General features: G+C 41.1%; 1 protein-coding gene across 1 annotated transcript in view; it reads left to right on the forward strand.

The window, feature by feature from the left end:
- Positions 1–3,343: 3,343 nt before the first annotated feature.
- Positions 3,344–22,599, forward strand: part of CDYL2 (chromodomain Y like 2) — a 61,063-nt gene continuing 41,807 nt past the window's right edge. Inside the window, exon 1 of the mRNA XM_074881957.1 lies at positions 3,344–3,624. Within this exon, the coding sequence (XP_074738058.1) occupies positions 3,601–3,624 (24 nt within the window). The 5' untranslated portion in view covers positions 3,344–3,600. The remainder of the gene's footprint in view (positions 3,625–22,599) is intronic.

The following is a 22,599-nucleotide window of genomic DNA, read 5'->3' on the forward strand; positions in this document are numbered from 1 at the left end:
AAATGTGACGTATCGCACTTGGAATGCCTCCCTTGCTTGCATCACTCTCTTGGGATGGGAAAGAGGAGAAGACGGGGAAACAATAGGAGTAATGAATAATCACATATTTAGCAAAAACATTTAGTTTAGAGTTTGTAATTTGTACAAAAATCTGGATTTTTCAGCAATTTCATTTCAGAGTAAAGATATTCCCATTTAAAGGCAATTAAAATTGAAAACCACATATTTCCAGAAAATCTGTTATCAGAAACTTTTTTTTAAATGGTAATAAGTTTAAATACTTTCATTTTTTCAAAAAAATTCAGAGGTATACCACACGACTTGACTACTTACAATAGAGACCTGCAGGGCAAATGAAGGTCACTTGGATTTTTTAAAATTTAAAACCTTGTTTTCTGCTAAGTGATAGGGAAATGCACTGAAACCACAATCAAGTTTTCCTGGGTTTGACAATTGCAAAAGTCCTCTTTCTGCTCCTCACTACTGACTCACACACCATTGCATCCCAAGGGACTGTGTACTCTAAAACGAGGAACGAGTAATCAGGAAAAAGATGTTTCCCCTCTTCAAAGTATTCACTAAAGAACTCATCCTTTCAAAACTTCCAAACTAATATTTGTTTGGGTTGTAAATCTTATGGCAACAATATTGACAGTGTTAGTGTGATCTAAACACTGTACAATGTAAATGAAATTTTCTAAAATATAGACCAGGTCATGGAGATTTCTTCCAATATGGTGCAGGGTTGATTGTTCTAATTAAAGCTGTCTGAGAGCAGAGTAACAGCAAAGACCATAAAGAACAGTCTGATTATTAGACCTGTCTCAGAAGAAAAGACATTTATTCTTCTACAGCTTGAGAAAGGACATTTTTTAATTCATTCAAGGCACCTTTGGAAAGAGTTGATACTATGAAGAAAGCCAACAGTTTCAGAGGAGGAATATTTTAGAATGCATCTGAAAAATGACTCACTGGATTTGACTGCCATTTTGTTTACTGCTGTAGAAAGCAGCAAAGTAGTAGGTGTAACAAAGCAGACTTTGAAGAGAAATGTATTAAAATGTCTACTTATCAATGGAATATTCTGCTCAATGAGCACTCCAAAGAGCTGATTTGTTACCGTAAACAGTAAAAGTCACTTTACACTAAGACAAAATAATTGGTTTATCAAGAAGAAACCATGGGGTGTGATTATTAAGTAATGCTTTTCTTGGGAATGAAGAAAATTTTGCTGCACTAATTACTAGAATTGCTAAAGGCATGGGTAGTTTACAGTATTTCTTAATCCTTTCAACATTTTGCTCTTCAAATATCAAATCCCAACAATCCAAATATCGCTGGCGAATTGGAAAGCAGAGAACAACCCTCCAGTTACTTCAGTTAAGAAAAAAACAGTTATGTTTTACGTAGGCAGAGTAGCTTGTCCTTAGGAATTCAATATTATCACACCACCCAGCAGACCACACAAACCATAAACATCTTTGAGCTCCAAACTACCATAAGACAGTTTTTATTGAACTGTAAGTCAATACTAAACTGGTTAGCTAGCAAGTTCATAATCACCAGAGGTAATATTCACAGTTCAGGAGATGGGGTCAATCAAGAGCTGGATGTGCATGTGTTATTTCCTACTTTCATAATAGCCGGTGACGATGTTCAAAATACCCAATTTCAGTATTTCAAATAAGAATCCTCTCAGCCAGAAGAGTCTTTGGCTTCACCCCACTTGGACCACACTGGGATTTTTTGGTCATAAATGAAATTTCAGAAATAATTCAGCACTCAATACCAGCGACATTTATTAGCCACGTTGAGACTTAGTGTATTATAGTCAACAGCCGGCTCCTACCTGCCGCTCAGGTAATTGAGCAGTGCCAAGTCCCACATTAATATGGAGTCCAGCGTTACACAAAGGACTGAAATCAAAAGATGAGAAATCAAAAGATGAGAAATGCCAACACAACGAAGGCAAAAAAAAGCCACGACCACAGCAAAGCCAGAGGGGATGACTACCTGAGGTCAGCTATGAGAAGATGGGGTCTAAAAGCTGGTAACAACTACAGCAGGCTGGCTACAAAGCCAAGGTGTGAAGAACTGGTCAGAGCAAACCTTAATGACACTTTTTTGTATCAAGAAACATAATAGGGAGAGGATGCTTAACATTTTACCTGAAGAAACAAATCCTTCACAGAGTGAAGCTGCAGGGACATGACTTGATACTCAAGCCGCCTCCACAGAGCACAGCCCTTTGCTTCAGAGTGGCCATAGCATCGCGCTGAGAGCCCTTTGTCGCACACCAGCTCCCGTCTCCTCAAGACTCCATCATGCTTGGTGGAAAGCAGGGCTTCCTCTCATAATGAGTTAGTTCATCTTCACTCATGGCCAAGTTGGTGTGAGAAAACCTCCTCAACCTGGGAATCCCCGAGCAGGAAGCGTTGGGCGGTAATGGCGGATAAAGGCAGGCGGGAGGTCAAGATGCCGCTGGGCTTGCTTGGTGCCATCTTCACGGGGATCCCTCACTGAGGTGAGCCGCTGCGCTGGGCTGCGAGGACGCCAGCGGCCATGGGGCGGCCCTTTTCCTCAGAGGAAAGGCCCAGAACGCTCTAACATGGCAACTGCCGACGGCTTCGTGCCGCCCCACATCCCACAGCTGCTTCAAAATGCCTGCCGCCCGGTGTCTCCACGTGAAGACCAGGTGGTGGGAGGTCTGTGGCTTCCATTTCCTGGAGAGGACTGGCTAATTTGCAAAATGGCTGCAAGGGAGCGGGAGAGGCCTCTCCTTGCCTGGCGGAGGGTGGGTGCCAGCAAAGGCGAGAGGTGGCCCTAAAACCTGCCACCCTGCCCAGGCTGCCCCTCCTCGGGGGGCTCGGGAACGCTTCCCGCCACCTCCATTTCCTCGGCGATGGCCATGGGGTGGGTGGGGCGGCCATGCGGCGCCGGGGGGGCGGGAAGGTGGCCGGCAGGGCCGCCCGAGGCCGGCGGCGGGGAGCCGGCCCCGCGCCCGCCTCTCCCCGCGGTGACCTTGGGCGGGCGCCGCGGCCCTCCCCGCCGCGCGGCCGCTCCTTCCCCCCCCCCCCCCTTTTTTTTAATTTTTTTAATTTTTATTTATTTATTTATTTTGGCCGCGGAAAGAGTTTGAAGCGCTCCCGGCTCGGAGCGGGGGGGGGGTTGGGGGGGGGGGGGGGGGGAAGAAGAAGAGGAGGAGGAGGCCGCCCTCCGAGCGGCCCCGGGACTTTCCCTGCCGGAGGGAGCGGGGGGACCCGTCCCGGTCCCCGTCCCCGTCCCCCCCCCCGCCTCCCGGGGCCAGGGAGGGTGGCGGCGGGCGGGCGGGCGGGGTGGGGAGAGGGGAGGGGGGGGGGGCGCCGGCCCCGCCGCCGCGGGGGAGACGCGGCTCCCGGCGCTGTGCGCCCGAGCTGCTGCTGGTTACGCCAGCCCCGCCGCCTGCCTCTCTGCCTCTCCTCGCCTCTGATTCTGCGCACAGCCAGCCCCAAAGCCTGTCATTCTGCAAAACACAGTTTACTCAACAGAGAGAGCGAGTGGGGGAGCGGGAGAGGTGGAGAGAGGGAGACGGCGCGGAGGAGCCCAGTCCCGCAACCCAGCATGGCTTCAGGGGACCTTTACGAGGTAGCGGGGGGCCGTGGGGCGCCGCGGGGCGGGAGGGCGGCGGGGGGGGGCGCCGGCCGGGGCGCCGCGGAGGGCAGCGGTGGCGCGTTTGGGAGCCGCTCCGCGGAGCCCTCGTAGTTGCCGAAGAGCGGAGGAAATCGCCGAGGGAAGGGCTGGGGTGGGGGGAAAAGGGCTGGCGTGTGTGCCGGGGGGGGGAGGGAGGGATGGAGCGGCTCCCCTCCCTTCCCTCTGCCTCTCTCTTTCTCTTTCTCTCTCTACTTTCCATCGGGCTTGATCTTAGCAGGCCTTGCAAGAGGGAAGGAGGAAGGAGTGAAGGAGAGCGAGAGTTAGCGGTAGGATGGGGAGGCGATCGCAGTGTGATGAGCCCGGAGAGTGGAGAAAGTCCAGGTAAAGTCATAGGCGCTCTGAACGTGCTGAATGTGCAGATTAGTGCGAAAAAATGCGCCTTAGCGCTGCCGGGAGGCGCAGGGATGGAGGCGGCTCTGCGCCCGCTGTGCAAAGTGCAGGAGCCGGCGCCAGGTTGCTTCACCTCGCACCCGGGGGGCGGCGGGGGCGGCGGCCGGGCCGGCGCGGGGGGCCGCGCCGCGCTGCGCCCCTAGCACCATGGCGGGCTGCAAAGTTTGGCGGGGGCCCCGCTCCGGAGGGGCCGGGCGGCCCGGGGGGCGAGGGGGGGGCGGGCGGCGCCGCGCCGCCGGCCCCCCGCAGCCTGGCATACCGGGGGGGGGTGTCGGGGGGTGTCCCCCACCCCCGGCCGCAGCGGCGGGGAGAGCGGCGAGGCATCGGGAGACGGCAGCCCGGTTTCCAGGTCGGGGGAAGGGGGGGGGAGAGAAAGGGGCTGGCAGGCGGTCGGCGAGACCCAGCCAAATTTTGACCTCAGGCACCCAGTTCTAATGCCCAAACTGAGAACAAGTCTAGCCACTCTTCCCGTGCCAGAGAAGAAGAAGGGAGAAAGCAAAAATTAAAAATAAGAAAGACTGGACCTGAGTGTTTTAAATATCCTGCTCCAGTCGGTGGGACCAGAGTGGAAGTCTACCATCTAAAAAACCCAAACAAGACTGGACGTCCTACGCCAGTTCTGGGTCTGGAGCACCTCCTCGGGCTCAGCGTTTCCCGGTGAAATGGTGGTCTGTGTTGTGGCTGTCTGGAGCGCACAGTTTAAGGGCCAGGACATAAACAGTCACCTTCCAGTTGGAACTGTGTGCCGATGATTAGGCGCTGTTCATGCATCAGGGTGTGCTTGGGTGTGGTATTGCTGCTGTGGTTCGTTGGACATAGTTGGACTTAACTCTCCGTTTGGTGATCTCGATGATCAGCTGTAGGGTCTTAAGTGCAAGAAGTGGAGGATCTGGCAGGTTTCACGTAGACAGTTTTTACTTTCTCACAGTCTGTGAAAGTCTTAACAAAGGTCATAGTTAAGGGATGACATTGCTCTATTAGGACTTTGCTGAGTGGGACACAGACCTCCTCTGCAGTCAACGGCACTTATGCTCTCCTATATGGTGTTAAATTATCAGAAGTACTTGATGATTTGAATAGTATCGTTGACCTTTTTCTCCACCATTTTGCGGTATCTGTCATATTACTTTGCAATTTTAAGGCTACTGCATGTCAACTGTATTGCTGTTGTGACTCTGGCATAGCCAGTGGGAGTTCTGTGAAGAACAACACTGACCCGAAAAAGTTAGTGATAAGATTTTGTATTGGTAACTTCTGAGATGCGTAGAGGATCTTTGCCTGGTCTTGTCTAAGTTTTCTTCAGATGTCTGGATTATTTCTGGACAGAAATAAAACTGGTACCTCTAAGGTAGCCATGCTGGTTTAGCTCCTCATCATTAAAAATTTTTCCTTTTTTATGATCTTTGTGTTACTGTAAGACGATGACGTTTGGCAGTTGGATGTGGGCTGTGCCTTGAGTGCTACTGCACAGCATATGAGTGATGCTGCTCAAGTAGTAACCTGGCATGGAGGTGTTCTGTGAGAAAATGGACTTACAACCCGGTTTGCAGTCAATTTTAGGCCCAGTCATTTTGCAGGCATTTGCAAGGATGAATGTGAATTGGTAGTGGTGTGGTTCAGAGCCTCTGAATCACTTCTTTGTTACTCCATTTGAACTACTTTTGCTTATCGTTCTATCATATGGAAGAATTGTATCCACCAGAACAGGTAAGTGGAAGTACTCCTTGTTGTGTGAGGTGTTTGGAATACGACCTTCTCAGCTGGTCGTGGTGTAAAATCTTTATCTACATGTCCAATATGTGGGAAGAAGTACATGCAGGAATTCGATTATCAATCCATCTGCATTTTGCATCTCCACTGTGAAGTCCTCCATGATGGAGGTCAGAAGAAATGTCTAGAAGGCTGAAGAGTTTGTATGGCTAGTAGGTAGCAAGTGTGTAGATGGTAGTAGCTTCATTTAAAAAACGACTTGGCTTTGCCTCCCCTGCACCTTCCCATCCTGGAAAACCAACCGCATCAAAGGGGCTCATTAGAAAAAACCTCTTACAGCTGTGATGTCCCACACCCATTAGCACATGAGATGGAGTGCTTTGTGCCTTCAGAGCTGACACCTCTCTTCTTGCTTGGATAAATCATTCTTTTCTGTCCTCCTGAACAAGTAAAACGTTATGTGGATGGAAGGATGACCATTAAACAGTTTCAGGATTTTAGCTTGAAATATGCTGGGGCTATTGGTGTAAATAAGTGATTTGGGGCTTATGGTGACATTCCAAAGGTATTCCACTCCTGATTCCCCTTTGACTCCATTAGTAATATCTGAGTCCTTCAAGGATTCTTACTGAACTTCAGCAAATAAGACAATAATTACCTCTGCACTTGAGAGTATTTAATACTGGCTGCAAAATTATTTTTGTTAAAGCCAATCATGATCTAGGAGCCATGATAAAGCACATTACAGTCTGTATTACCTATACTAACTTCTTGTATTTTGGTGGCACTCAAGAAACTTAAGTATAGAATTTTAAGTTTTGGAAATAGATGTGCATATTTATCCTGTCAGTTCATTCATTTTCTACTCTTGTGTTATTTTAAAAGGCTTTTCAACATTTTAAACTTAAATTCAATTAATATCTTTATATTGAAGCAAAATAAGATGACAGACAAAACAACCTCAGTGTTTGGTTAACTAGATGCCTTTTTCTAGTTAGAAATCTAATCACCTGAAATACCTCCTATTATATTTCTTTTAAGACTGTGAAACAGGTACGGATTTATTCTAGAAGCAAAAGAACACCCATTCTGTGTTTACTGGTAGTCAGTTCTAGATTTGTGTATTAGAACCAAGACACTTTACATCAAAAGAGAGTTACTTCCATTATATGATAGAAGGCAGGTGTTAGTTTTGAAGTTTTATTTTTAAATAATTGTTTTCCCTTTAACAGTAAGGAATGCTGTATATATTTTAGTGTAATTCTCAGGCTATATAAAATACTAGTTTGGCTTTGCTTGACTTCCATGTGCTTATGACTTCAAGCTTTTCTGAGTGGATGAAAGAGTCACAAAATACTCCTTTTTTTTTTTTTTTTTTTTTCCCTCATAAGAGGTAACCTGTTAAATATTAAAGAACTATAGTGCACATTCCTTAGAAATAACAAAATGAAAATAAAGGACTGACAAAAGGGTATTCTCAGTAAGGCAGCCCTATTTTGCTAAAGCAAAATTCAAATACACTGTTGGATGTGTTGATAGGAAATCCTCATTAATTTTGGTAACAAACAGAAAGGGTAATGTATTTACTCTTAAATACCAAGTCTGTTGATTCATATTAAAGTTGTTGTCGGTAATTTGAAGTAACATTTTGTATTTTCCATGTACAATTTAGTTCTCACGTTACCTGAACCCAAATAGTTCTCTCACAAAGACACTGATATTAAAAGTATATGAGATGGCTTTAGAGGGGAAAAAACACTCAATATGAACAGTGCACCTAACTTTATTTTTCCTAGCACAGAGCATCCCGTTTACTGCAATAAAATTCCACTTTATTGATGAATGTATGAATCAATTATCAGTATCATAGAGATGCCCATGAAGCTGACTGTGATGCTTTCTAATTTAATATTTTGGGGGTTTATATACAATGAACACAATTAGACATTCAGGGATGATGATGTTGAAATCTAAAGTCTTATTTTAACATTGTGTCAGATTATATTACAACATCTTAGGTAAGTGATCTAAATATTATAGCTAAATCTCTGAAGAGGACTGTCACATGTATATATTTCTGGATCACAATAATAAAATGAGTCTTTAAAACTCAGCAGTTTTTGCATTAAAGTGTTGGTCTTCATGGAAAAGAGACATTTTTAAAAATGGCATCTTCTCCCTGAAATGATACAGTGCCCCTGGATAGGAGACTTGTCCACCACAGTGACAGGTTTCAATTAAATCTTAGTCTGTTTATGCAGCTGTGTAAGAATGAGCTGCAGTTTATTTTAGCTCATGTGATCCACCAGAAAGATAGTATCTCCCATTTATACCTGCACTCAGGTACCAGGAACATCAAAACTTGAAGATAATAATGGCAGTGTTTGGCCTGCTGAATCTTTATTACATGTGGAGACATGCAGATTGGAGAGAATACAGCTGAACTTTGGGATGCTGGGTTTGGTCTGCACATGCAGATTTTAGAAAATAATCTTTTTTACAAAGTGCAGAAACGCAAGTTTCTGAGCATTGCGGCTTTCCATCTTGCATCTCTTTCAATGGAGTAACTTTTTAGGAGAGACACATACTTAAACCTGCTTATTGAACTGGAAGACAGAAATCTATTTTTAAAGTATTCACACGTGTATCTTCTAAGGCAGAGGTGACTTGCAAGAAGATGGTAAATTTAAGTAAATATTATTTCTCAAATCAACTTCTTTATTGGTATAACAGTTCCTTGTTGAAGGAACAAGACTGATTTCACAAGCGGAAAACAGTGACTTTAAGTAGGATCTGGGCAATACAGAACAGAGTTAAGCACCTACTCCTTCTGTAGAATGGCAAGCTCTGGGTGCAATGCTGACTTCAGCAATACTGGGCTTGTTCCCACCAGCTAAGCATCTGATCATCTGTAGGTAACACCTTATTATTTTATTTTTTTTTAGTGGAAAAGCTTCACTAAGAGCTATTTTGAAGAATCAGCTATTTCTCAATACATTGTCATCGATCTATTACCAAAATCAGTTTTTAGAAGACAACTGTCCTCAAAATAAGGTAACCTGTGAGCAGTATTACCCTCAGTCAGTAGAAATCTAGAAATCTTGCTGCCTGATGAAAGTTTTCAGCACTCTATTCTTAATTAGGTGTGATTTGCAGTGCAGACGGTATTCTTCAATCCTAAAGCGGGCGATCGTCTGGACAATAGATTAAACTGAGGTATAAAGCCAATAACAAAGAGTTAACCCGAGGTCCTTCTTGTAGTTCTCTAAATTAAAGATACTGAGTGAGTTTCAAACGTGTAACTGGATAACTCTGGCAATATTCATTATCTTACTAAGAAATTCCAGTGTCGAGCCGCATATGGAACATTACAATGCACATAATGACTGTCTTGTTTACCTACAACGTCACTCTGTTACCACGATTCCAACTTCCTCATTACATTGTAAACTGCTTGACATATTTTGGGATACTGAAAACCAATTGATTTCTTATGCATGTTACCATTTTGTTACAATCTTGATGACGTGCTTTATCTGGATGGAGTGTAGTTTATTGGGATAGCACGTCATAAGCCTACTCCTGCTTGGAAGTGCTACTGAAAATACACTCTGTATCACTCTCTAAAGCCTAAACACATGCAGTGAAGATTCTCCCACCACCAGACACTGAATTCAACATGCTTCCTTTGTTGTCCAGGTTCAGTGTTCATACCTATCTGAAGATTAAAATGACATAAATTCTTGTAACGCTTTCTGAATGACAAATACAGTGCTTTACTTTGGGTTGGTCTTTGATTCAAAATTAAAATCCAGCAATAAACTCACTGTTTAGTAATTCTTTCTTAAAGTTAAAACATTTAGAGAGAGACAGTTCAAATAATGGCAAAATTTAAATGTGGTCTAATATTGAAAGAAATTGGCTAATTATTTTTTTAACTCAATGGAGTAATTGTGATGGCGAGCTATGCTGTAAATAGCATTTCTTTGTCCATTCATTTGACTTTTAGCAGTATTACAGTTTCTTGGCTGCACATTTTCATCAGTGCAATCCCTCTTTGTTGTTTCTCTTTACCCATATATTTTTCAGGCAATTTCTGTAGCACTTTTTATGACACTGGCATGCCGACACTGGCAAAAAAGATTGATTAAATAGTTACTGTTCCTTGTGTTTAAACTATTAGAACAATACAATGTATCAAATTATTTAAAGTGAAATATTTGCAATGTAGGGCAACTAGTAATGGAGAATGTGAATGCTGGCTTGCTTTACATTCATGCAAATAAGATACTCCATTTTCAACAGAAGGAAAATCATCTTTTTTGGCCCGCTGAATAACAATGTCACACTCTTTATTTATTAACAAAACTTTAGACTGGTAATATTGCAAAGCTGAAGGGAAATACACTTCAATCTGTTTTATTCTATTACACCGAGAAAATGTAGCTTCCAATACTATTTCAATACTGTCTCATTATCAGTCATAATTAAAATATTGTTGCAAACCTATTAGGTCTCTAAAAACTTTCACAATAAGTTGATATGATTGACCTGTGTAGGGAAAAAATTACTCTTCTTGAGGCTTACCAAAGAAGGGGAAAGAGGTTGACTCTTGCAGAATTGTAAACGGTAGCAGCACGATCAGTAGACTACAACAAAACACTAAAGCAAAAACAATATTGAAAACATCTGTCAGAAAGATACTTTTCTTTGAAAATAGCAGTTGCCCCACTTGGGCTTTGCTAGCTTTCTCACAGACCACCCACAAACCTCACAACCCCTTCCTTCAGAGGGGCAAAACAGGAACAGTGAGAATATTTTCTTCCATAGGGCACTTCACTGCATTTATTTAGATTTTGCGGGGTTTATTTGAAATCATCTTACAATAATGTAATCACTTACATGTGCTCAGCACCCAATGGATTAAGAAGGGATACAAGAGACTACACACCACTAAGTCTGAGCTCCATTGCACGCAAATTAGTAGCACCTATAAAAAGAAATAATCAGCAGATATATGTGAACATGTCTTAGTTTGAAGAAGAGCTAATGTGAATTTTTAGAGGAAGGTCCACATTTCACACAACTTAGTCAATATCCGGCTGGTGTAAATGGATTTTCAAAAAACCTTCTGGTAAGCTCCCACAGGAGCAGCTGCTAATGAAACAGAGCTGTGGCTCAGAACGGTTGGTCATCTCTTAGACTACCTGGTTCACAGAGAGGAAGCAATGAAGGGCACTTAGATAGAGTGTCCAGACATCAGTACTGGGACCTGTATTGAAAAGAATTGCATTTACTGCTGATAACTTATAGATTATTATTAGCATTGTCAAGAGAAAGGTTGACAGTGCAGAGCTGGATGAGAGCAGCTGAAATACAGTGTTTATAAATGCAAGCTAATGATCAAAGGGAAGATAATCCTGACTATACATGCATAACAATGAGCCCTGAAGAAGCTGTTACTATTCAGGAGAGATCTTGGAATCATTGTGGAAAGTTTTTGGGTGTGTCTACACTAGTATTTTAATTTGGATCAGGTGCATGCTTTTGAAGTGAATCTCCTTGTGATCCCCATTTACCACACCTCCGTTTGCATCACAGAACTGTCTTGGAGAGCAGTGACCACACTCCCTTCAGATGCAACTAAACCAGAAAATGTGTTCCAGCTCCTAATGAGTGTCTGGTCCATGGGACCAGACTACTGTTAATTGGAGGTAAACCTCAGGCAAAGAGAATTTTGGGTGTTATTAAAAAAGTAGTTGAGAATGAGATGGAAGATGACCACCGTCATGCCACTGGGCAATACCATTGTGCTTTCACATCTGCAGTACTGTACCCACTTCAAGAAGACACAGAACTCGAAATAATGCAGAGAAGGGCCGACAGGGTGTTGCACAGTATGGAATGGTTGTCAATGAAAAGACACCTTATGACAAATTTCTGGCTGGCAGAAGAAGGGATTGAGGAAGATATGAATGGTATGGAAAAGACAGATGGAGGATGATTAGTTAATTCAGTGATGAATGCTATTTCTCATAGCACAAGAAAAGGCATGCAGCAAATCAAATGATTAGGCAAATGACTGAGACAAAGGAAGCAGTTCTTCACAGTGTTTAAATCTTGGAACTCATTGCCATGGGATGTTGTGGAAGTCAGAACTGTAAATGGTTTCAAAGAATGGTAAAACAGCTTCTTGGAGGATAGATCACTTTATACCTTTCAGCACAAAAAAAAAAATCTTTAAACTGCTAATCTCCAGAAGCTTGGAGGGTAGAGCAAGGACAGCGCTTACTCTACAGATGCTGCTTCCTAAGCATCCAGTACTAATTTCTATTAGAATATAAAACATGTTGAGCTAAATGGACCTTTAGTCTGACCTCGTATGGCAGTTCTTAGTTTTGTACTTACTACAGTCATTAAACAAACATAGGTATTGACTAAGATGTTGATACGGTCTGCAGAGATCACATACTTGCCTTACAAGTTGTATTCTGGTATTCTAATTGCTAATCATTGTCAGTTAGTATCCCTGCAAACTAAGGACAAATCAGAATAGTGGGTTCAGTTTCCAACACAGAAAAAGTCCATTTCTCTTTCAGAGACCTCACAGTCTAGACTTCTAACAAGATGCAACAGGTGGTAGAAGCAAACAAAAGAGTAGAAGAAGGGAGGAGGTGATGATGAAGTAATACTGAATCAAACATGAATAATAAAAATGACGTTTTGGCTCATTGCCGTAGCTCTGGATAGTAACTGGGGTAAAAGGGATACAGATAAACTAGAAAACATTTCAGTAAATGCATGGAATGAGGCAAATGATCAAGTCAGTATTATTAGAAGGTTATATTAATGTAATAAAATGTTTCCAGTGAACAAAGCCAGCTTTCTCCTACTTCTGTGAGAAAAGCATTTCAGCATTTAAAAGGGTTTATCCACAACTTTTCTGCATTTACATTTTTGGATGGTCTTCATAGGCTTCCTTAATGCTGTACAGAGTTGTTAATACACATTTATCAATCTCTAAAGGCCTTAGCTGAATATACATTAAAAAGACACTAACTTTTAACAAACCCATCAAGTTGCTATTGTGTTGGTTTTTTTCCAGAAATGGCGATTACTAACATACTGAAATATAAACACCCTAATTTCTCGCTGACCAGCTCAACTTGTCAAATTCTTTTACACATAAAAAACTAACTTTTTCTTGACATCACTTTGCAGTCACTGCAATGAGCAGTGGTATTGTAAACTGTTCTCAGATGTCAGGCTAACTACGAAGGAGAGAGCTTTGCTTATGTATCTTACTAGTCTTATTACTAAGAGAGATATTACAAAATAAAGTGTGACATTACACAGTTTTTTAGAAGACTACTTTGTAAAATTTGTTTGACTGTGCTGATGGACTCTCCTTTAAATGTTATGCAGTTGAAATTTGCTCTAATAATATTTTTGAAACTGTTAAATCATTTCCCTTTTTGGAGAAGGGACTGTTTTGCAAAATATAAAATCACATTATCACATTAATACACCTGATGAACAGAAATCGTTTTGCAGTAGGTTTTAGGTGTTTTAGCGCAGGAAATCTGACAGGAAGGGTGCTGGGGAATTCCTGCTAAATATGGTTCACAAGGAAAGAAAATGAACAGTAATGCTTACTGGGCTCGTAAATGAATTCTGAGACCCACAGACTGGAAAGATGTTAATCACAAAGATTTTTGGTGATTAACGTAAGGGAGGAATAGCAGACTCTGGTGCAAACATGAATGCATGAATTTAGGATGACACAGCATGAGAAGACCTTCGTTACTGAGAAGTGATTGAACTTATCTTTACCTAAACAGAGGGAGTAGCAACCTTTTAGGTTCAGCAATGGTATGATATAACAGGATAGCTTCAAATTAAATAGAAATATGACTCAAGTATCAAAATCCATACAGGGAGGAGGATGGAGGCTTTCTGGATCCCAAATTAAGCACTAGGAATTACAGGGGAAACTACATTTACGTACTAAAATGCATTCACATGACTTCAGAGGAAGTAACCTGGAAGTTCTTGAAGGAATAAATACTGGCTCATAAGGAGCAATTAAAACTTTGCCATGCGACTGCAGTAACTGGAAGCGAGACTGTAATAGAGTCTGGGTGCACAAACTCAAGTTTTTCCCAGTCCAAAAATGAGAAAAGTTGAAAAGCAGCTTCCACTCTTGTGTAATGAGACACTACCACTGGTTCATAATTTTCTTCTGTGCTGAAATGTCAGAACCGATGTACGTTAACAGTCAGGAATGGAGATGGTAGAGATGATGAGGAACTTGACAATGTTTTATCCAAGTAGTCACTCTTCTATACCTAATACTACTATATGCTGCAGATTAACACATCATAGTATGCAGTATTTGTATAGTCAGCAAAATACACCATAGTATGGAAAGAGTGATAAAAGTAACAGGAAACTGAAAAAAGCAATAGGTATCAGCTTTGGCTCTTTGGCAGCAGCAGACATAAATGTGTTCGGGGTTTTTATTTAGTTTTTACAGTGGAAATGAAAATGACTGCTTTTCTGTCTTTATGTATAAAGTGTGAGACAAGCAATGAAATAAAAAATAGACAATTCAGGCTGCAAAACTTAGTAACACTGAATGTTCCCGTTACTTACCTTTATGGCCTGATAATGTCTATGCACAATAGAAGCCCTAATCATCTGTGCACTGATGATACACAAAAGATGCAACAGAAACCCTGGGGAAAGCTGTGCATGTTAATGTATCTTCACATATACCAGGGAAATAGCGGCTCTTTTACTTTACACCTGCAGAAACACTCGTGTTTCTTAATAAAATAAAAAGAGTGAGGCCCTTGGCCAGCTTTTATGGCCTTCTCACTGCTGCATTTTATTTGCCCCTCGGTGTCAGGAATGACAGTCCTCAATTAACTGGGAGTCGTAGGTCTCTCGGAAGCATTGTGTGGCTTCACAGGGCTGAGCAATGCCTTCAGAGCCCAGGCGATTTGGATCAGCTCCTTCCTCTGGCTTTCCTTTGGTTTAGGACCTGCTGTAGCATTTTGCACATAATACTGAGGCGTTAGTACTTTTAGAGAAGCTGAAGTATAAATACACCATCAGACTCTGGGGTGGGCAGGCCACCTGTGTGACCTGACAGCAGCTAAGGAGTATGAGAGTGCTCTGCTCCTCCGTGTCCTCCCTCAGCAAAGACCATTTGGAGGCCATTGGAAGGAGACTCTTCCACTGCCCTCTTACCGTCCTCCCCGCTGCCTTCTCACCAGCAGCAAATGACTTCCAGTGCCTTTCCCATGCACTGGCATGCACTTGCATCAGATGACAGATTAAAGCAGGAGTGCCAAGGTGGCCTTGCCATCTCTCCCTGCTGACTAAGGCCTATGCAAACAGTACGTTATATGGCATTTATCAAGTGGACGAAGATAACAAAAATTCCAGGCTCCAAGGAAGACACCCTTTTTTTCTTTCGTTGCACACATCACAAGCTTTGGATTATTATTCTCATCAATCTTTCATCGCACTGATAGAATGCGCTTTCATCGAAGAACAGCATGGCTCAACACGTGGACTGCCTGTTCTGGTTCGTAATCTTGTATGAACTGTTGTTCTTGCTGCCTCAGAAAGCTTCAAGGAATTGCTAGAAGAATTGATGGAAGGCTGCTGTTTCTCCCAATTGAATAACATGTCCCCTGGCTTTGTCATGAGCACTACAAAGGATGCCGGATCTTTTTCCTGCATTGTTTGACCGTCCTACGCTTTTGCTTTCTGACATGACATTACTTACAGTATTTCTAGAGAGTGCCAGTGATACCACATTTCTCACTCTTAGAAGTGGTATCAAGTATTGCAGTGTGTGCATGGTTACCTCTTATTGACAAGCTACTGTGGGCTGTGATTTGAATTGTTCTGCAACTGTGCTGCTGTTATTTTTTGTGCTTCATCCACTCATATCAAATACCACTGACAACCTGCTGTGTTTAGAAGACAAAGACAGATCTTCTTTTAATGTGAACTGGATCTTCTGTGTGTACCATGAATGATGCCGTTTTCCTGCCCTGCTATTAACTGCTGCTCTTGTAGCTTATTCAGTATACAGGAAAAAAGTCTTGCTTACTGATCAATTAAGGTGTGTAACTACTTTTTTATTTTGGATATGCAATCTGCATTGCTGTTATATCTTAGAGTATACACCCCTTGATTTTTCTACAGTCCATTTCAAGATCAAGTACAGTTCACAAACCAAGGACAACATTCTTTAATGCTGTTTTATCCCCAAGCCACATGGCAGAATTCCTTAGGTAACTGAAGTAATTAGTGCCTTAACAATACACTTCTGTAAAATGTCTAGATTTCCTATTAATTCTAGGGTTTTGTGCAGCTCAGAACAGCTCTAGCAGAACCTTCCCTGAACATCTTTCTTTCTTCATGTCCAGCAGCTGTTGGTCCTATGACTACCAAAAGGCAGCCATTCCAAGATCACAAGCATCCCTGGTAATCAAAAGTTGCAGTCTAGTGGCAGTTGATCTTTCAGAGTGCAGAATTACACACTGAGGATGTTGTTTAGCACTGAGAATCGCAAAGGTATGTTTTGGATGTGTATTTAAATGCATACACTTTTACAGGCATTGAAGGGATATCTGGGGATTGCCTACAGATATTTAGTATTTGATACATCACTTATTCAAGATTTGGGAAGTACTTTAGTAGTAAGCCTCAGGGTTAGCAGAGGAACTGCGTGATAAACCTTAGATCTCAAGAAGAACTGATAGCAAGACCTACCTTTTCATTCCCCCTCTGATTATACAGTAGTGTAATAGGGCTTTGCAGTGACAGATAGTGTGTAACAGAGAGACAGGATGAACTGGGGCTGTTTTACAGTCAATTTTGTTGGTTTTTTTCTTTTGAAGTGACTAGTCTTTAGCTCCATTTCTGAGAAGGTTACTTGAACCTCTGACTCAAACAGAGACATCTCTGATCGGGCTAAACCAGTAGCTGCAACACTTCTGGGACAGAAACTGCAGACTGTTAGGAGCACGTTTCCCTTTGCAAACATGGTGGCAGCTGCTTTCGATCTGTGGCTTCTCACTGCTATTGTGTGAGGGAATCACACTCCCTGAGTTTCAAGAGCCACAACAGAGAGGAAGTAAAGCTGTGGCTCATTTAGGACTGGGTGCTATTTTAATGAGCTTAATAAATTCTATATAGGACTGGGAGTTTCTTTGGAGTTCTCAGTCCTGCAAAGCAGTGCTCTCAGTCTGACCTTTGAGCCTTGTACACTATGGAGCTCTAAAAAACTGCACCCGTTGTATGCTGCACCAATTTCAGCAACATCAGCAGCCCTAGTGTAAGTAGCTCACCCGCTTTAGCAGCTCTTTTCAGCATCAAGTTGATCAGACTTCTCTGAACAGAGCTTAAATGACACTGTACTGCAAATGACTTCCACTGCCCCAGGTCACCATGTTCACAGACATTTACTGAAGTCCAGGAGCTCCGTACTCATGTAGAAACAAACTGATTTGCTTTGTGAAGTAAGTACCCACAGAAGATAAGGAGTTGGCATTTTTGTTAACCAAACTCATCACATGGTTAAAGCCAAAACGTTCATGAATGTTAATATTGTTCTTGTAAAACATGAATGGCAAGGATTCGTTTCATGTGCACTGTGGACACTGACCTTCAAAGGGCAAAATTCATTGCAGCACCATTTATCTCACTTTTAGCAAAGCAGGATGGAAGGAGATCTCCTCTAAGTTAGTCATTCTACAGTCATGGCTATCAACTCCTCATCACGGTCAGCCATGTCATGTAATCACTGTCATCAAAAGAAATGGATATCTCGCTCAGACTCTATCTTACAATGAGCAGGGTTCTCACCCTCTCCTCCTAAAGTTAAAGGTTGCTTCTGGAAGGGATTTCTAACACCTATCTCCCATAGTGGTTAGGGCTGAAAATGCACTGGAGGAAGGACTCAGTCAGCCAGCAAACTCTCAGGCCTCCTCTGCAGTAAAAACATTCACCATAGAAACCTCAAAATGACTCAGGGTGATGAACTGGTATAATTTTAAAAGAAAAGTACTATCACACCTATTTTCTGGCTACGGTACAGTTTTATTAATGGACATGTATTGTAAATTATATGTTCTTGGACAGGCTACTTTGGAACACTCAAAAACTAAAAAAATTACTTTTATAAAATTATTCCAGTGTGCTTTAATACCAAAAGCTGAGAAATATGGTAGATATACAAAGAAAATTAAAAGCCCTAGGGCTAAATATTTTTATAAAAGTAATTTAAAAAACAGAACTTGAACAAACCAAGTTGACCTTGCTTGTTGCAGTGCTGGAGAGATTATGAGTATAGCACTGTTTAAATAACATATCAGAATCTACCAGTGGTGTAATGCTTTGTGACTTCTACTAAGACATAATCTATAGCTTTTGACTCAGATGATTAGGGAAATGTCTGATATGCTAGGTTCTACTGTCACTTACAGGAAGGTAATATATGTATATTAAAAAAAATTAATGCTATCCTACTATTTGGTTAAGCTATCTTTCCCTTCCTTTTTTATGACACCTTTTGAAAAGGTTTTCAGGTATCTAAAACCAAAACATTCCTGAGGGTCTGGCCCTTACGTGAAAATATTCACAACTTTCCAGAATGCTCATGGTGCAAAAGACTGTGGCTTTCTTTCAGGAAAATGAAGGCATCCTAGAGCACAACAGGATTGCTGTACCTTTCCTTATGATAGATCTGTGGTGCTCATTTTTGTGTGTGTGTAGCTCGAGAAAGTAGTAAATCTCCCATGTAACATACGGCTAAGGCAGTCACTTTCTTCACCAGTGGGGACATGTAATTTAGGCAATAGGTACAGTGATTTCAAGATCATTCCTAATCCCAAACCGCTTGTTCCACTCTGAAGTCTAAGGCACGTCCTCAGCGCTCGGCCCTTTTCTGTGCTTTTCCCATCCCAACTCATCCCATCCCTTTGTGCTGTTAGTGGAATTTCCCCGGATGTTGCTACCCTTGTCTTTGGGAAGTCATCCGGCAGCCCTGCAGCCCCCGCTGCCCATCTCCGGCTCTCTGGCACCCCACTGCCTCTCTCGGCTGCCTCCACACATAGGAAAGCCTGCAAAGTAAGACAGGTTTTCCACAGCTGAGTCCACAGAAAACTTGGCTTCAAAATTAAGCTCAATATGTACAGCTTTCATGTAGGCTACAACAGTATTATAAGGACAGGGAAGTGTAGATTATGTACTTTCATCAGTGAATGAAAATCTCATTCATACTCGGCTGCCCTGGACCACTGAGCTCATGTACCACTAATGCAAACTACTGCCTGAATTTACCCCATGGAGTTTCCTGATCTCTGAAATGCAGAACTGGGTTATTTTAGTAGAAATTGATTCACTAGTCATGAATTTCGTTTGAGAAACTAATGTAATTCTGGTTCGCTGTCTGCTCTGAAGTGACAGCAGTTCTTTTACATACCCCAACAGTCTCAACAAACTATTTAGTAAGTTTGAGGTTGAGAAGAAAATGCTGTTACTTCTTCATTTCCCACAACACAGTTTATGGTGAAGCACTTGTGCCTAGTGAATGGTTTCTCAGGTCAGAAAAACCAACTCCTTTCTTATTTTGGGGCACGTGTATCCAAAGGATACTAATCCTTTGGATAAAAAGACTTGAATGTACTTTACTATGGTAAAAAATATACAAACCAGTGAACTCAAAGTATTTAAACTCTTTCCTTACATTTGATTAGTGCTTTATATGGCTGCTTTCAGAACATTCCTAAAGTGTTCTAATTTGTTTAATTAGTATTTTTGAATTCATAGCGTGTGGTTTTAAAAAACCCAAACACTGAAAAAGTAATTTTTTTAAGGGTAGATTATTAAATTTTTGTAGCATGTGTAACTTTCATGTGTTGCTTCTTTTTAAGGTTTTGCACTTATGTAGTATTATGACTCAAATTCAAATAAACATTTAGCATTTGATTTTTTCACAAACGAATGAGGATATTGTTGTCCTGTTTCAGAAAGGGCACAGATTTATGCGGATGTAGAGCAGTTTGTAGACAGATGTGGGTAATTATATAGTTGTATGCAATGATCCAGTATAGCACAGGGGAAAACTGTTCTCTTTGTCCATATGACTGAACACATGGGTACAGAATTAAGACAGTAAGTAGTAAACTTTTTGCATAGCAGGAATAAAACTGGGACACAGAACTGAACACTGCACATCATCCTTACATTTAAATTTTCCTTTTTCTTTGGTCAAAATTGTGCCATCTCTCTAAGAGATGCATTATTTTTCTAAGCAATAAAACCAAAGTAAGTGACTTATATTTGGTGAATGCAGTTATTATAGTCCTGCACTTCATAAAAATATTCCCCCTCAAAATTATATGAAATAAGGTGAATTTGAACTTCAAACACAAGTGGTGAACCCTAACAGTTATGATGAAATTTTGGAATATGGCTTCTGGAGCAGCTACAAAATTTTAGACAGAGCCATCACATTAGCACCCAAATTTTACAAAACTTAAAGAAATATGGAGACCATCTGTTCAGTTAGCTGCAAACCACTTTGCAGGATTTAAGGTCTGGAAAACGAAATTAGCTAACAGAGATACAAAAGGTGCCAGTGGCTGGAAGTTTACCCTTCATAAATTAGAAATGAGTACTTTTTAACATTAACATAGCATTTTATTTATAGCACTTAGAAAGATTCACTAACAGCAGTGGTGTACTTTCTGTGAATCACTTCAAATTAAGATGCGATGATTTTCTAATAGATGTTTAACTAAGTCAGAATTTGCGACCTAGTGTGAAACTGCTGAATGAAACATTCCTGTGTAGCCCAAGACAGGCTAGATGGATGTAATTGTCCCTTCTGGCCTTCAAATCTGTGAATCTGTGGGCCTGTAATTAATGATGTCATGACAGTTAACTAATCAAGTCTGGGCCATCATACTGAAAAGGAACATCCTCTTAAGTGGAAGTGGCACTGGTACTTCTTCAGTGCCACGGTATATGAAACTTATTCTAGATCTGTATTCTAGAGTTTTTTTCAAAATGTTATCAAGACACTCCATTCCCAAAAGTTTTATAACCACCGACTAATAGTTTGTCAAAAAAAGAAAACTGGTCATATTGAAAGAAATTTTGTGGTATCATATGTCATTCATTCTGGAAGGTCACTATTATTTTAACAGTTTTTCATTTTTAGACTATACTACACAATAAACACCTGAAATGCTAAAAAGGTCAAGCTCAAACATGCAGAGTCTCTTTCACCATTATTATTAGAACATCTGATGAACAGGCTATTATTAGCCTTTTATTTTAAACAGTGGTTAAAAACCTATAGTTTTAAGAAAGACATGGTGACCAACTGTTCCAGAATGAGTTCTAGTGTGTGAATAAGTGCATATCACTCTCATGTAGCAGAAATTTTCAGTACTTTATATTGTTACAACTAACAAGCTATTTCAGACTCTTAAGTCTTTAGAATTATAAATTTTCTCACTGTACATGCAGCATATTTAGATTATCACAGGATGCCATTCATTGTACAATGCCTACAATTACTTACATAATTAGATTTCATATTGGTGACTTATGAGTCCTGTAACTAGACAGGCATTAGACAGGGAAGAGAACCTAGATCCTAAAATACAAACCATGGGGTAGAAGGGAGCTTGAAAAATCTCTTTGTTCTCTAAATATCTACCATAAAAAAACCTAAAGCCAAATAGATTTTTATGTTGAACAAAAAATGCAATTATGCTGCTTACACAAAACTGTGTGGCTGATTGATTAACTTGGACTGGACTCTCTGCTGTTAATATATATAGTATTATGAACGGTTTAAAAATAAATAAGAAAGTACATCACCAAACAGTTGAAAGTGGAAAGATTTCATACATTTTGATTATCTTGACTAAAAATTATTTCATATGATATGGCCATCAGAGGAAGCAACTAAACACCTCAGAGTGCCCATCAGAGTAAGAAAAATTTCCAACAAAATGTAAGAGATGTACAGGTGATTCATACACCTTCTTGTCCCTTACTGTCACCTTCAGAAGACTCTCTCTAGCCATTTAGAGAGAAACTGAAGAATGTTCCATTCATTTTCCCCCAGTGGCTGTCATCTAACTAGCATATATCCTTACATGTGTTGCAAAATATCTCAGATTCCCTTTAAAAGTAATTCACTGGTGCAAACTTGCCTTTTAAAATCTGCACTGACTATTTGTAATTGTGTGCATTAACAGAATCAACAAGGCAGAAATTGTAAAGATAATGTAGCATACGGTACTGCATGTGTTGTATTTGCCCTGCACTGCACAGTGCGTATTCTGAATACTGCATGTGACATTCAACAGCCAAGGGCAAGGTCTTTTCCAGAATAACACCGAATTTTTATACTGCAAAACTAACATCTTTGTCTTTGGGGCATACTAAGCAATCATTAGCACTGATCTGACAGACAGTCTATACTAGATTTTGTGATTAACATATTCTGACCATTTAATTTTAAGAACATTATGGCCCACTACATATTAAAGGAAAGTGCTCACTGCTCCGAGCTCCACCTGTGATGCTGTTAAATAATAGTAATGATCATTAGTATCCATTTAGTAGGATAGATTTGCATGGTGCTTTGTAACTATGAAAATAACATTTCAGAGTAGTAATTGGGGAAATACATACTCTTTAGGGAAATTCTATGATGATTTAAAGACAAACTGTCAGTTTGTTTAAATCTTTCTTCCATGACCA

This window comes from Strix uralensis, chromosome 12 (assembly GCF_047716275.1).
Source record: "Strix uralensis isolate ZFMK-TIS-50842 chromosome 12, bStrUra1, whole genome shotgun sequence".
Lineage (NCBI taxonomy): Eukaryota > Metazoa > Chordata > Aves > Strigiformes > Strigidae > Strix > Strix uralensis.